Consider the following 16,434-nt stretch of genomic DNA (forward strand, 5'->3'; position numbering starts at 1 on the left):
CATTAGAGAGGTGCAAGAACTTTAGAGTAATGATAATGGGGGACTTCAATTATCCTAATATAGACTGGGATAGTGATGCGCTATCAATTACTCATAAAAGACTGAGAGTTAAGAGAGTAACTAAAGGCTTTTATTAACAAAAGAATGAAGGTCTGCCTCGAGTGGTCGACCGGTCCAGAAATACAAAGGGCCGGGGAGCAGTCACCTTTATACTAGGACTTGTGGGAGGAGTCAGCCGAGGCATGTCCAGGCATGTACACAGTGGAATACAAACAGTGGTTTACCACATTCACCCCTTGTTTAAAATTGAGTCCGGCGGGGTGAAGTGTATTAAAAGTTAGTGTATTGGAGTCTCTCCGGAGGTCTTGTCTGCCGCTGTGATCGGCGTGGCGACGGCAGGGGTAGTGGAGCTTCCGGCGTCGAGTCCTGCGTGGGCTGTGGCACAGGCGTGTCGTCCTCGTAGATGTCGAGCGGGTCGCGGGGCCCAGGCCTGCTGTCTGCTGGGGCTGGATATCGGATCGTGGGGGGGGGGGGGGTGGTAGTGGGTTACTGCGGCCCCCGAGGGTGCAAGGTCTCTTATGGAGACTGTGTCCTCCCGCCCGTCCGGGTATGCAATGTAAGCATACTGGGGGTTGGCGTGGAGGAGGTCGACCCTCTCGACCAGGGGGTCCATTTTATGGGTCCTCACGTGCCTTCTCAGTAGGACCGGCCCTGGGGACGTCAGCCATGGCGGGTAGCGATGTCCCCGATGTGGACTTCCTTGGGAAGACAAACATTTTCTCATGTGGGGTGGCGTTAGTGGCAGTGCAGAGCAGTGACCGAATAGAGTGGAGCACATCGGGGATCACATCCTGCCAGCGGGAGGTTGGAAGGCCCCTAGACTTTAAGGCTAGCAGGGCGGCCTTCCAAACTGTCGCATTTTCTCTTTCCACCTGTCTGTTCCCCCGGGGGTTGTAACTGGTGGTCCTGCTTGTGGCAATACCCCTAGTTAGCAGGTACTGACGGAGTTCGTCGCTCATAAACGATGAGCCCCGGTCACTATGGATATAGCTGGGGAAACCGAACAGGGTGAAGAGGTCGTTCAGACATTTAATGACCGTGGCACTGGTCATGTCCGGGCAGGGGATGGCGAACGGGAAACGGGAGTACTCCTCAATAATATTGAGGAAGTACACATTGCGGTCGGAGGAGGGGAGAGGCCCTTTAAAATCAACGCTCAGGCGCTCGAAGGGGCGAGTGGCTTTTATCAGGTGGGCCCTGTCTGGTCTATAAAAGTGCGGTTTGCACTCAGCGCAGACTTGGCAGTTCCTGGTCATGGTCCTGACCTCCTCAATAGAGTAAGGCAGGTTGCGGGCCTTGATGAAGTGGAAGAACCTGGTGACCCCCGGGTGGCAGAGGTCATTGTGGAGGGCCCGCAGTCTATCGATCTGCGCGCTGGCGCAGGTGCCACGCGATAGCGCATCCGGGGGTTCATTGAGCTTCCCGGGCCGGTACAAGATCTCGTAATTGTAGGTGGAAAGTTCGATTCTCCACCTCAAGATCTTGTCATTTTTGATTTTGCCCCTCTGCTTGTTGTTAAACATGAAAGCAACTGAACGTTGGTCAGTGAGCAGGGTAAATTGTTTTCCGGCCAGGTAGTGCCTCCAATGACACACAGCCTCCACAATCGCCTGGGCCTCCTTCTCAACAGCGGAGTGTCTGGTCTCCGGGCCTTGGAGGGTTCGTGAAAAGAAGGCCACGGGTCTCCCCGCCTGATTGAGGGTAGCGGCCAGGGCAAAGTCGGACGCGTCGCTTTCCACCTGGAAGGGGATGGATTCGTCCACTGCGTGCATGGTGGCTTTGGCAATGTCTTCCTTGATACGGTGGAAGGCTAAGCGGGCCTCTGCCATCAAGGGAAAAGAGGTGGACTTGATCAGCAGATGGGCCTTGTCCGCATAGTAGGGGACCCACTGGGCATAATAGGAGAAAAAACCCTAGGCACCTCTTCAGGGCCTTGAGGCAGTGGGGCAGTGGGAGTTACATAAGGGGACGCATCCAGTCGGGGCCGGGGCCGATGACTCCGTGTTCCACAACACAGCCAAGGATGGCGAGGCGGTTTGTGCGGAATATGCACTTCTCCTTGTTATATGTCAGGTTTAGGAGTTGGGCGGTGCGGAGGAATTTTTCGAGGTTTGCGTCATGGTCCTGCAAGTCACGGCCGCAGATGGTCACATTGTCCAGATATGGGAAAGTGGCCTGCAACGCATTTTGATCTACCATCCGGTCCATCTCCCTTTGGAAGACGGAGACCCCGTTGGTGACGCCAAAGGGAACCCTAAGGAAGTGGTAGAGGCGGCCGTTTGCCTCAAAGGCAGTATACTGGCGGTCCTCAGGGCGGATAGGGAGCTGGTGGTACGCTGATTTCAGGTCAATGGTCGAGAAGACGTGGTACTGCGCGATCTGGTTGACCATATCAGCTATGCAGGGGAGTGGGTAGGCGTCCAGCAGGGTGTAGCGATTTATTGTCTGGCTGTAGTCGATGACCAGGCGCTGCTTCTCGCCGGTCTTAACGACCACAACCTGGGCTCGCCAGGGGCTGGTGCTGCCCTCAATAATCCCTTCCTTCAGGAGCCGCTCCACTTCGGTTTTAATGAAAACCCTGTCCCCGGCACTGTATCGCCTGCTCTTTGTGGTGATGGGCTTACAGTCGGGGGTGAGGTTAGCAAACAGTCGGCGGGGGGGGGGTGACTCTGAGTGTGGAGAGGTTGCACCTGGTGCGCGGCGGGCAATTTGGGAGCTGCTGGCTGCGGACTGTGAGTGGGGGTAGGGGTCCACCGTACGCCATCGTAACACTTTTAAGGTGGCACTGAAAATCTAACCCCAGCAGGACGGCAGCGCAGAGGTCGGGCAGGACCAGAAGTTTAAAATGATCGTACACGGTCCCGTCTACTACAAGTGTCACTACGCAGTAGCCGCCGATGTCCGCCGACTGGGACTCGGAGGCCATAGAAATCCGCTGGTGCGCAGGCAGGACTGGGAGAGAGCAACGCCGCACCGTGTCGGGGTGGATGAAGCTCTCCATGCTCCCAGAGTCAAAAAGGCAGATTGTATCGTGGCCATTTACCTTAATGTCCGTTGTGGAACTGGCCAGCTGGTGCGGTCTCGCTTGGTCCAGTGTAACGGATGCCAGCGTAGGGGTCGGTGTGTCGCTGCGGGTATCAGATGAGGCGGTGTTGGGGGCATGCTGCGTTCCGGCTGTCGTCCAAGATGGCGGCGTCCATGATCCCCATGTGGCTGGAGGCGTCCAAAATGGCTGCTGTACCGGTGGTTCGCACATGGCCGGGGAGGCCCAAGATGGCGGCCCGCATGGCCCACACGCGGCGCTGCTGGGGTTCGGGGTGGCTTTGGCCCTGCAGACGTTAGCGTAGTGTCCCTTCTTCCCGCAGCCCGAGCAGATCGCGTTTTTCGCCGGGCAGCGCGCTCTGGGGTGTTTTGCCTGGCCACAGAAGTAGCATTTCTGGCCTTGGGGCACTGCTGTCTGGCCTTGGGACACTGCTGCGGTAGTTGGGCCGTTGCTGGGCCGTGGCTGGGGTGGCACGGCGCTATGAGGCGGTCCTACCGTGTCCCAGGCTGTCATTTCCCGCGGCGTCCACGGTGCAGAGGAGTAGGCATCCATGCCCCGGTAGGCTGCATCCAATGATAGTGCGAGTTCAGAGGCCTTGTTGAGGTCGAGGTCACTCTGCTCCAACAGTCGCTGTCGGGTGTAATTGGATCTGTGGCCCGCTACAAAAGCGTCCCGGATAAGTTCCTCTGTGTACACGGCGGCCTTTACATCCTTACAACCACAGGCCCGGCCAAGCACAGACAGTGCCTGAAGGTATTCCACGGTCGATTCCCCAGGTTGTTGTTTACGACTCCCCAGAAGGTGCCTGGCGTACACTTCGTTCACTGGGCGCGTGTACTGGTCCTTGAGGAGCTTGATCGCGTCCGCGTACGAGGTCGCGTCTTGGATGACCGAGTACACTCGGTGGTTCACTTTGGCGGTCAGGACATCCAGTTTGTCCTCGTCCGATTTGATTGCTGCGGAGGCGGTCAGGAATTTTTCGAAACACTTAAGCCAGTGAGTAAACTTGGTGGATGAGTCCGCCTCTCGATGATCTAAGTCCAGGCATGCTGGTGTGAGGATCTTCTCCATTATAAAAATTTTGTTAATAAAATTGATGCGCTATCAATTACTCATAAAAGACTGAGAGTTAAGAGAGTAACTAAAGGCTTTTATTAACAAAAGAATGAAGGTCTGCCTCGAGTGGTCGACCGGTCCAGAATACAAAGGGGGCTGGGGAGCAGTCACCTTTATACTAGGACTTGTGGGAGGAGTCAGCCGAGGCATGTCCAGGCATGTACACAGTGGAATACAAACAGTGGTTTACCACAGATAGTAATAGTGTAAAGGGCAGAGAGGGGGAAGAATTTCTGAAGTGTATTCAGGAGAACTTTCTTGATCAGTACCTTTCCAGCCCAATGAGGAAGGAGGCATTGCTGGATCTGGTTCTGGGGAATGAGGTGGGTCAAGTGGAGCAAGTGTCTGTAGGGGAACATTTAGGGAACAGTGGTCACAGTATCATAAGGTTTAGACTAGCTATGGAAAAGGACAGGGAGCAATCAAGAGTAAAAATACTTAATTGGAGGAAAGCCAATTTCATTGGGTTGAGAGTGGATCTGGCCCGGGTAAATTGGAATCAAAGATTGGCAGGCAAAACTGTAATCCAACAATGGGCTGCCTTTAAAGAGGAGATGGTTCGGGTACAGTTGAGGTACATTCCCTCGAGGGGGAAAGGTAGAGCTCCCTGGATGATGAAAGAGATAGAGAGCAAGATAAAGCAGAAAAAGGAGGCGTATGCCAGATGTCAGGTTGAGAATACAAGTGAGAACCAGGCTGAATATAGAAAGTTCAGAGGGGAAGTGAAAAAGGAAATAAGAGGGGCAAAGAGAGAGTAAGAGAATAGACTGGCAGCTAACATAAAAGGGAATCCAAAAGTCTTCTATAGGCATATAAATAGTAAACGGGTAGTAAGAGGGAGTTGGGGCCAATTAGGGACCAACAAGGAGACCTACGCGTGGAGGCAGAGCGCATAGCTGAGGTACTAAATGAGTATTTTGCATCTGTCTTTACCAAGGAAGAATATGCTGCCAAAGTCATAGTGAAAGAGGAGGTAGTGGAGATACTGGATGGGATAAAAATTGATGAGGAGGAGGAGGTACTAGAAAGGCTGGCTGTACTTAAAAGTAGGTAAGTCACCAGGACCGGATGGGGTGCATCCTAGGATGCTGAGGGAAGTAAAGGTGGAAATTGCGGAGGTACTGGCCATAATCTTCCAATTCTCCTTGGATACGGGGGTGGTGCCAGAGGACTGAAGAATTGCAAATGTTACACCCTTGTTCAAAAAAGGGTGTAAGGATAAACCCAGCAATTACAGGCCAGTCAGTTTAACCTCAGTTGTGGGAAAACTTTTAGAAACAATAATCCGGGACAAAATTAATAGTCACTTGGACAAGTGTGGATTAATTAAGGAAAGCCAGCACAGATTTGTTACAGGCAAATCGTGTTTAACTAACTTGATTGAGTTTTTTGATGAGGTAACAGAGAGGGTTGATGTGTACATGGACTTCCAAAAGGCGTTTGATAAAGTGCCACATAATAGGCTTACCAGCAAAGTTGAAGTCCATGGAATAAAAGGGACAGTGGCAGCATGGATACAAAATTGGCTAAGTGACAGGAAACAGAGAGTAGCGGTGAACGGTTGTTTTTCGGACGGAGGAAGGTATACAGTGGTGTTCCCCAGGGGTTGGTTCTAAGACCACTGCTTTTCTTGATATATATTCATGACTTAGACTTGGGTGTACAGGGCACAATTTCAAAATTTGCAGATGACACAAAACTTGGAATTATGGTGAACAGTGAGGAGGATCGTGATAGACTTCAAGAAAACAGACAGGCTGATGGAATGGGCGGACATGTGGCAGATGAAATTTAACGCAGAAAAGTGCAAAGTGATACATTTTGGTAGGAAGAACGAGGAGCGGCAATATAAGCGAAAGGGTACATTTCTAAAGGGGGTGCATAAACAGGGAGACCTGGGGGTATATATGCACAAATCGTTGAAGATGACAGGGCAGGTTGAGAAAGTGGTTAAAAAAGCATACGGGATCCTGGGCTTCATAAATAGAGGCTTAGAGTACAAAAGGAAGGAAGTTATGATGAACCTTTATAAAACACTGGTTCGGCCTCAACTGGAGTATTGTGTCCATTCTGGGCACCGTGCTTTAGGAAGGTTGTGACGGCCTTACAGAGGGTTCAGAAAAGATTTACAAGAATGGTTCCGGGGATTAGGGACTTCAGTTACGTGGATAGACTGGAGAAGCTGGGGTTGTTCTCCTTGGACCAGAGAAGGTTGAGAGGAGATTTGATAGAGGTGTTCAAAATCTTGAGGGATGTAGATAGAAAGAAACTGTTCCCATTGGCGGAATGGTCGAGAACCAGAGGACACATCTAAGGTGATTGGCAAAAGAACCAAAGGCGACATGAGGAAAACTTTTTTACGCAGCGAGTGGTTAGGATCTGGAATGCACTGCCTGAAAGGGTGGTGGAGGCAGATTCAATTGTGCCTTTCAAAAGGGAATTGGATAAGTACCTGAAGGAAAAAAAATTGCAGGGCTACGGGGAAAGGGCGGAGGAGTGGGACTAGCTGAAGTGTTCTTGCAGAGAGCCAGCACGGGCTCAATGGGCCGAATGGCCTCGTGCTGTAACCATTCTATAATTCAGTTGCAGTCACTCCCATTTATAATGAGCCTCATTTCAATGAAACTGATGATCACAGTTTGAATGTAGACCTGAGGGCTCCTCTGTGCCTCAGCGGTTAAGTGTACCGAGTGTGGTATCGAGGTTTGCAGACCAGGGAGGTCTCTGGCTAGATAATGTTGGTTGGAATGGCTTAGTGTACAGGGCCATTGTCCTTGATGCTCTGGGCTAGGGAGACAAAAACACAGTTGGGGTCTCTGCTTCTGATTTCTATCTGGTGGCCCTGCTAGCGAGAGTTTGTCTATAGATGTCAGCTGAGCATATAATCAGGCTCCACTGTCATTTCCCCCCCCCCCACCCCTGCCGTGCTTGACATTCGCTTTTGCCTTTTAACTAATTTTTTTTTTTAAGTACATGTGTAAGGAGTTCCATGAAATAAATTTACTGACTTCACATTTCTGATGCTTAGTAACTTTCACCAAAAGGGTATCTGGCCACTGCTGTAATGTCAGCCTGCTGGAAATGTAACAGTTTGTTAGACGGTTCCCTTAGCAGAGGGGTCAAAAACCAGGGGGCACAGATTTAAAGTAATTGGGGGAAGGATTAGAGGGGATTTGAGGGGAAATTTCTTCACCCAGAGGGTTGTGGGGGTCTGGAACTCACTGCCTGAAAGGGTGGTAGAGGCAGGAACCCTAACCACATTTAAAAAGTACTTGGATGTGCACTTGGGATGCTGTAACCTGCAGGGCTACGGACCAAGAGCTGGGAAGTGGGATTAGGCTGGATAGCTCTTTGTTGGCCGGCGCGGACACGATGGGCCGAAATGGCCTCCTTCTGTCCTGTAACTTTCTATGATTCTATGACTGTATCACTGGAGCCTCAGAGTTACATTTGTCTAGTCTGCATAGCCCTGCTTTTGCAGCCCAGGCAAAATCTGAGCTGGGAATAGCTAACTCAAAGGGTTCGATTTTTATTGGGCCGTTGAGGCGGGATTGGAGGCGTGTGGGGGGTTAAAATCACAAAATCGGGGGGGGGGGGGGGGGCACGAACCCATCCCGCCTCCATGCCAGTTTCAAAGGAGGCGGATGCCCGACCTGTGCTGGGACCTGCCTCCCCGAGGCAAGAAGGGGATTAGTGCCAATTAACTGCCTGTTAACAGGCAGTTTTTAGCCTAATCCCGCCGGCTCCAAACCACGGCAAGTTAGCGAGGCGGGTCGTCAGGATGAAGGGCTTGGAGGGTTCGAGATGGCCGGTGTTCAAGTGAGTGATGTGTGCACGAGTGCAGAGGTAAGTGTGTTTGGTGTGTGTAAAGTGTTTAAAGAAGTTTAATTACCTTTACTTACCTTTACAGCCTTCCTTCAGGTCTCGGGAGTCCCTCATCTCACCGGCACAGAGAGCAGAATGGCCGTGAACTGTCAAAAGTTGCAGCATTCAGCTTTCTGTTCTGGAGAGATCTCTAAATCAGCCTGAGAGGAAGGAATTAACTTAGTGTACAGATTGTCAGTGACAGCTTCAAAGAGCTGTCAAACGCTGATATTTCATCTGTCAAAAGCTCTTGACAGATGAAATGTCAATCTGTGACTTCACCTGTTGCCGGGTGGCCCTTAATTGGCCTGCTGAGCCCGCTGGGCGGGCTCAACAAGGTCAATCAAGTGAAAATCACGTGGGTTGGCTACAACTCGATGGAGGCGGGACTACCACCCCGAAAGTTGTAGTCACGCCTCCAGTATCAAAATCCAGCCCAAAGTGCGCCGAACTGACTGCATGCAGTTTTCTGGACTCATTTGCCCTGGCAGCTGCAGTTAATGGGGAACGTGGAAAATTGGACCAGCAACTCGAACTTAAAAGAGCACAAGCACTTAAAGGTGAGTGTCTTTGATGGGCAAATATTTCTACAGCCTATAGAAATATTTGTCTGCCTTTGCCAAGGCCATGTAGGTTGGGGGAGGTAGAAGAAATTAAAGAAAACACAACATGAAGACAATAAAGAAGTCTGAGCAAGTGGCTAGCAGTGCAGCGCTTTTGGCTGGCAAAATGGATGTGCTGCTGGAAAAAGAGCCACTCTCTTCCTCCCCCACCGAGGACAGTAGCGCTCCTTGCCCATCAGGAGGTGGTGCACAAACACAGTGGTTTGTACAGTATATGGGTGCCTGCACTCTTGAGAAGCTTGCCACCAGGGAAAGTTTCTGTACCCTGGGGAAAGAGCAGTGGAGTGGGACTAATTGGATAGCTCTCTCAAAGAGCCGGCACAGTCACGATGAGCCGAATGGCCTCCTTATGTGCTGTACCATGCTATGATTCTAAACTGGTGCATCCTTTTCACAGGGATGGAGATGAATTTGTTGCTCTTGCAAACAAAATTCTGTCATTTGCTTGATGCATCTGCTGCCAGCTACTGACTCATTTGGCATCGGTTACCAGTTGATTTGGAAGGAATTGTGGCATAAAAGTTTAATGCAGTAGTGACTCTCATGGGAAGATCTTGGCTGTTAGCGCTCTCACCTCTGAGTCAGAAGGTCATGGGTTCAAGCCCCATTCCAGAGACTTGATCATATTACCTAGGCTGACAGAGCAGTACTTTCAATGCAAGTCTTTCTTTTACTGAGGGAGTGCCGCACTGATGGAGGTGCCATCCTTTGGATTAGACATTCTGCCCTGTCAGGTGAACGTAAAAGAATCCCGTGGCACGATTCAACGTTCTCCTGGGTGCCCTGGCCGATATTTATCCCTCAACCAACATCACTAAAAACAAAATAGATTACCTAGTCATGTATCTCATTGCTGTTTGTGGGACCTTGCTGTGTGTGAATTGGCTGCTGTGTTTCCCTACATTACCACAGCAACTACACTGCAAATGTACTTCATTGGCTGTGAAGCCCTTTTGGAGGTCCTGTCCATGTGGTACACATTGCGTGCAGGCCAGCCTCCAGGAAATGCCATCATTTTGCAGCAACCTCCTTTGTAAAGCTGCCGAAGACAAGCCTCTTGTGACATGTCCGGGAAGGACTGGGCCAATAAATACGGGCCCTGGGGTAAGGGTGGATTATGTATATAGTGGGCCAGAAATTAGGATCAGGAGCTTGCCGCGTGTGCAAGCCCCCGATGTGCACTCACCCTGCGCGCCGACATCTGAAGCCCAGGCCTGCTTGCATTTCCTGTCACTGGCCCGGTTCAGCTGTCGGCGTGATGTGCTTAGCTGATCCAGCGGCGTAGTTAGTGCGATGTGCCAGCTGGGATCAGGTGAGCACTGTGCAGCCAATCAGGGGAGGGGAAACTCATTCATGAGTTTGATAGTAAGAACTGTCAAACTCATGAAAAGTACGGGCGCCCAAAAGACTCGTTTAACTTTAATTAAAATTTTTTAAAAACATCCCAATAATTAAATAAACTATAAATAACTTTTAAAAACTATTTAAAACAATTAATAAAATTTTTGAAAAAAATAATTTTTTACGAAATCGGGTCTAAAAATAAACTTACCTTACTGTAAAGTCCTTCTAAACAATGAATCTGTGGGAAAAATGTAATAATTTTAAATAATAGACCACTTACCTTCAAGAATCCACTCCTTACGCCTCCTTTTTTCATTTCTAAAAAGTTCAGGCCCTTGCACACGCGCAAACCTGTCTAAACGAAGGAAGTTCAACGCGTGCGCGCAGAGTCCTGCGCGCACACGTTGGACCTCTTAACCCCTTGGTTTGATGGAAAGGAAATGCCGGTTTCCCGCGTATGCGCTGTGCATGCTGAAATCCGGCACTTCCAACGGGCCCACGTGTGAGTACACCGTCCGTACTCACGCGTTGGGACCGGAATTACTGGCCCAATATGAGAGGTATCATTGTAACTGCCTTAAGAATGCCTCTTCCTCCTCCAAATCCAGGAGAGCTGTTGGAACCCTTCAGTAGAATTCCCATCCTGCTCACCTTGGTTGCTGCAAGTGAAGTAGAAGCTGAGAACAAAATTGCAAGAAAGTCTTGCAATGCAAAAAATGAAGCCTGACCAACTACAAAAAGTTAATGCACTGATGAAAATACTGAAAAAGAACTGGAATGACCACAAAAATGATAGCTTTCCAACCAAAAATAAATAAGTGATAACACACCTTCACTACAGGCCAGGTCATCCACGGACTGCGCCCGTTCCTTATGGGCGAGCAGAGCTGCTGTTGAGACCGCCACTAATCCTGCGTGTGAACCATGTAGCTGTATAGAGGCTTGCACTGGTCATCAAAACAGCCTATCAAAACCCAGACTTTTTCTTTGCTGGCAAATGCGATGCACAGTGAATTGCTGTGCTATCTTGCACGCCTGATATACCAACTTGCACTCACTGCTAGCAAGACTCTAGACTAACAGTGGAGTGTCGCAAAATCAGGGCTCCATGTGTGATGCTCCATGTGTCTCGAGCAGTGAAGCAGTTGGGAAGTCTCTGCAGACCGACAGGAAATCATGCAGAAGCCTGTGTCCAACTCTTGTAACTTCTGCAACTCATTATTACTGCGAGTGAGTCACATTATCTGCTCTGATCCATTGTAAAGAATGACAATTCACTACCTTTTGAAATTAAACTCTGTTTTAATATTTTCAAAAGATTGAATGTTACTGACTTTTTATCTCCCGTCTTTTGGATGAGACGTTAAAGCGAGGCCGTGTCTGCACTCTCGCGTGAACGTAAAAGATCCCATGGCATTTTTCGAAGAAGAGCAGGGGTGTTATCCCCGGTGTCCTGGCCAATATTTATCCCTGAATCAACATCATCAAAATAGATTATCTGGTCATTATCACATTGCTGTTTGTGGGAGCTTGCTGTGCGCATATTGGCTGCCGCGTATCCTACATTACAACAGTGACTACACTTTAGATGTACTTCATTGGCTGTAAAGCGCTTTGGGATGTCTGGTGGTCGTGAAAGGCGCTATATACATGCAAGTCTTTCTACTAATGTTAGTTATAAAGTTACATTGCACGTACAACTCCGAAACAGGCCGTTTGACCCAGCCAAATCCGTGTTGGTGTTCAGCCTTTACACAAGCAATAGTCCTAATGCCATGTTCTCGCCTTGTTCCCATATACAGGAAACTTTCTGGTATCCGGCACGGACGGGACCGACGTGGTGCCGGTTCAGCAACAATTCCGGATAACCGAACGCTATAGTAAAAGATATGGACCTTAGAGCTCCGTATAAAGCAACAAACCCTGTTGCTTAGCAACAGCTTCAGAACAACGTCCACAAGTTGCAAGCGTCTCTGTAGCTTAGCAACAGCTGCAGCCAAACCCTTGCCTTCCTCCATTTGTTGCTGTGCAAGTAATAAAAGTTACTGAACCGACTCCTGAATTTTGCCGGTTAACCGACATTTCCGGTTATTTAGGGGCCGGTTAATCGAAAGTTTCCTGTACCTTTATTCCCTATTCTTGCAGCCAACTACCTAAGCTGTTCTTAAATCCAGTTCCCTCACACTAGGCTCAGTAATTCATTCCAGCCTGCTCCCTGTGTTACTGATTTAATTAAGTTGTCAATATGTGGGTGACGACAGGATTGCCCATCGCTTGTTGCCCTGAGGGAGTGGTGGGACTTCTTGAACTGCTGCATTCCTTGTGGTGAAGGTCATTGATGAAGCAGTTGGTTGGACTGACTGCAGCAATGTTCTGTTGCTGTGACAATTGGCCTCAAACGACTACAATCATCTTTTGTGTCGGGTATGGCTGCAGCCATTGGAGGGGTTTTCCTTTGACCCCAGTTTTGCAAGGGTTCCTCGGTGCCTACTTGGCTGAATTCTGCTTTGATGTCAAAGCCAGTTACACTCGCCTCTTCTCTGGCATTCAGCTCTTGCATCCATGTCTGGATCAGTACTGTGGCGAGATCTGAAGCCAAGTGGTTCTGGCAGAACCTGAACTGAGTGGTGCAAGCATGTTATTGGTGAATAAGTGTTGCTCGATGACTTTTGCCATTACTTCGCTGATTGGGAGGGGGCTGATAGCATGGTTATTGGCTGGGTTAGTTAATCCTGTTTTTTGTGGATAGGACATCCCTGGGCAAACTTCCATATTCTCAGGTAGTTGCCAGTGTCTTTGCTGTATTAGAACAGCTGGGCTTGGGGAAAAGAAAGACAGCTGGTTCTGATCCGCATCTCTTCAGCAGTACAGCCGGACCCATACGTCATTGCTGTGCCCAGTGCACTCAGTCACTTAACGTCATGTAGAGTGAACTGAGTTGGCTGGACATTCGTATCTATGATGTTCGGAATCTCAGGAGGATGCTAAGTCAGATTGTCCTCTTGTCTTATTTGGCTGAAGACGCTCGCAAATACATCATCCTTTTCTCTTGCAGAGCTCTGCCGTAGATGAGGGTGGGGATGTTCATGGAGCTGCCACCTCCTCCTGTTAGTTGATGTTTGTCCACCACAATTCTCGACGGGATGTGGTAGGGCTGAAGAGCTTGGCTCTGATCCGTTGGTCATTGGACTGCTTAGCTCTGTCTATAGCCTGCTGCTTTCTGTGTTTAGCACGCAGGTAGTCCTGTGTTGTAGCTTCACCAGGTTGGTGCCTCATTCGAATGCACGCCTAGTGCTTCTCCTGCCATGCCATTCTGCACTGATCCAGGGATATGATCTCGCAGCTTTATGGGATTCAGGACTAATGGCTGTGCCAGGCCCTGAGGTTGCATATTGTCATGGTTTACAATTCTGCTGCTGATGGCTCATACCTGCCCAGTTTTTTGCTGCTAGATCTGTCCTTAGGCTATTCCACTTAGTAGTGCCACACCATATGACGGAGGGTCTCCTTACTGCAAACTTCACAAGGACTGTGCAGTGGTCACCACCACCAGTGCTATGTTGCACAGACTTAAGTTGGCGAGGACAGAGTCGAGTAGGTTACTACCGTGCATTGGTTCCCTTGCCATCTGACCGCTCTGTCTTTTATTTTAAAAGGATCACACTGCTAAATAAATGCTGTATATTCCATAGTAGTGAAGACAAGCACTCACCGAATGGTTCAACAGAAAATAATCTAGAGTATCCTCAAAATAGCAGACTTTTGAGGTGACTTAATTGAAGTTTTCAAGGAATTGATCCAGGCAAATTGTTAACTGGTGAGAGGTTCACATACATGGACCGCATTAATTAGGAATAAGGGAGGATTGGGGATTTTTCACTCTAAAGGATAATCTTTGTGAAACACATTACCAGGCAAGGACATTGAAGCAGGCAGTGTAAATGGGTTTATGAGGTGATTGTGCGTTTATTGAGTGAGAACGTGGGTAGGTGAGGTTGAGAAGGCGGGTAGATAAAGTTGATCTGTCAAAGAAGGGCAGGTCTGTTGGGCCTTTGCTTTTTTTGAACTTCTCTGATATTACAGTGCAACCTGAAGGTTGAGATGACTATATTAAATGGCTTTATCAATGCCTCCACTGCAGGTGTTACCCTCGACAACATAAACTGTTTATAAATTTTTTTTTTTTAAAAACCTTTGAAAACTGACAAGTTTCTTTCCCCTCTCTCTCAGCGTGGTCTGCTGGAGGTGCTGTACGATATCTTCCGACTCCCTATTCCCGTGACGACGCAAGATTTTTCTGAAGCTCTGCTCAGCGTAGGTGGGTGAGCGCGCTCATTGTCACATGGCCATGTCAAGAAGGAGCAGGGGGGTGGTCAGGTCAGCTGTGAGCCCACTCCCCTGATATTGAATATTTCTTTTGCTGCCTGTATTGTGTTTGTGCAAAATGAAAGCTTTTCCCAGTCGGAGATGGGCAAAATGCCCAAGTTTCTGTAACTGACCATGACCCACTCAAAGACATGTTGGGTTGATGTGGACTTTTGAAAGCCAGTTTGAAAAACAGTCCCCCCATCATACTGCCTGAGATCAGGACCTCCATGGAGGATTCTCTGCCTGTTGGTACATGCTGTAATGTGTCACTTACCTGCTCACCATTGGGGAGCCTTTATACCCAAGTCCCGGCAGATATACTGTAAACTACACTGTGTACAGAGATCAAGAATACTTCGTTTTTTGGTAAGCGCCATGGGACATTTTACCTCATTAAAGGCGCTATATAAATACAAGTTGTTCACGATGGGTGGAAGAGTTTGCCTGTACTCTTTGGGGCTGTACACAGACAGTAAGGAAGCATGCAGAGGTGATGTTTAGTCAGAAGCATAGCCCCGTGGCAGAGCAGGTTAGGAGTCACCATTTCACGAGCTTGTAGATCAGCGGTCAGTCCCACTGAGTCTTTTGGGAGGAGAGGTTCAGGTGGGAAAGCAAAGGAGCCAGTCTTTATTTTTTTATTGCCATTTGGGTGACACTGTTAAGGCAGCAGATATTGCCCCTAGTTTCCCTGAGGGCATTTAGAGTCAACTACATAATGTGGGACTGGTATCACATGTAGACCAGACCAGGAAGGGGTGGCAGGTTTCTGTCCCTGAAGGACCATAGTGAGTCAGTTGTTTTTTAACACCAATGCTGCAACTTTAATGGCTGTTTGCTGCTGCCCACCCACAAGTTACCAGATGTACTGAATTCATAAATTGCCACACTCTGACTTAAACTCGATCTTTGAGTTGCTAGTGCAGTTCCAGACCATTAGTCCCCTTTCATTGTGACTTGCATATTCCTCGTGGCTGGTTACAGATCAACTTTAGCAGGATCATGACTACAGATGGTTAACGCCACCTCAACTGATGTGCCACCAAAGAGTTCAGAGCCCCTGGGTCAGGGAGGGAGAAAAACATCAGCCAGGATCTCGCTTCTGATTGTTATTCAGTGACTCCTGCTGAAAAATGGGGGAAAGGTAACCACAGGGGGAGGATAATTTTAAAAGAAAAATGAAACATCGACTGCAGAACATGCCAAATACCCCTCTCTGTTTCTCTGTCCACAATCGCCCTGGTGAGCTGTAAGGTGCAAGGTTATGTGACTTGGTTCCCTTTTGTTCCTCCCATGCATTGTTGACTTTGATTCTGACAGAGGAAGCAGATGCATCAAATAATTTGATGCAAAAAGAAATTCTTGAGGGAGAAAGTATAAGAATTGGGAAGAAATCGAATGTTTGGACTTGTAATGAGACCCTTTACTTCATCACTGCTACCCTCTGCTGGAAGTGTGCAGCAACTACACTCACTCTTAAATGCCTGTGCTCATATTGCCAAACATGGATGAAGGGTCAAAACCCATAGTGCATGACAACAACACAAATGGCAAGACTGGAAGACAAGATTAAATTGAGAAGTAATGACTAGGTGATGCCAACCGTGGGTTTTAAAGCCTACAGTCTGTAGAAGGGACAGAAGCCTGAGGGATCGTGGAATGATACAGCTCAGAAGGAGGCCTTTCGGCCCATCATGCCCATGCCAGATCTTTGAAAGAGCTATCCAATTGATTCCACTCCCCTGCTTTTTCCCCGTAGCCATGTTAATTTTTTCCCCTTCAAGTATTTATCCAATTCCCTTTTGAAAGTTATTATTGAATCTGCTTCCACCGCCCTTTCAGGCAGTGCGTTCCAGCTCATTATAACTCGCTCCATAAAGAAATATTTGCTCGTGTTCTGGTTCTTTTGCCAATCACCTTAAATCTGTAAAAAGAAAAAGCAAGATAATGCGGATGCTGGATATCTGAAATAAGAGAAAATGCTGGAAACACTCAGCTGGTCAGGCAGCATCTGTGGAG

At 48.7% G+C, this 16,434-nt stretch overlaps 1 protein-coding gene across 3 annotated transcripts in view; it reads left to right on the forward strand.

Annotated features, from left to right (window-relative positions):
- The window catches only part of rictora (RPTOR independent companion of MTOR, complex 2 a), a 903,687-nt gene that overhangs the window by 222,328 nt on the left and 664,925 nt on the right, over positions 1-16,434 (forward strand). For all 3 annotated transcript variants that reach the window (XM_085966601.1, XM_085966449.1, XM_085966521.1), the window contains exon 12: positions 14,281-14,368. In XM_085966601.1, the coding sequence (XP_085822727.1) occupies positions 14,281-14,368 (88 nt within the window). The remainder of the gene's footprint in view (positions 1-14,280; positions 14,369-16,434) is intronic.

Source organism: Somniosus microcephalus, chromosome 1 (assembly GCF_052327205.1).
Source record: "Somniosus microcephalus isolate GS21.2 chromosome 1, FLI_Smic_1.0, whole genome shotgun sequence".
NCBI lineage: Eukaryota > Metazoa > Chordata > Chondrichthyes > Squaliformes > Somniosidae > Somniosus > Somniosus microcephalus.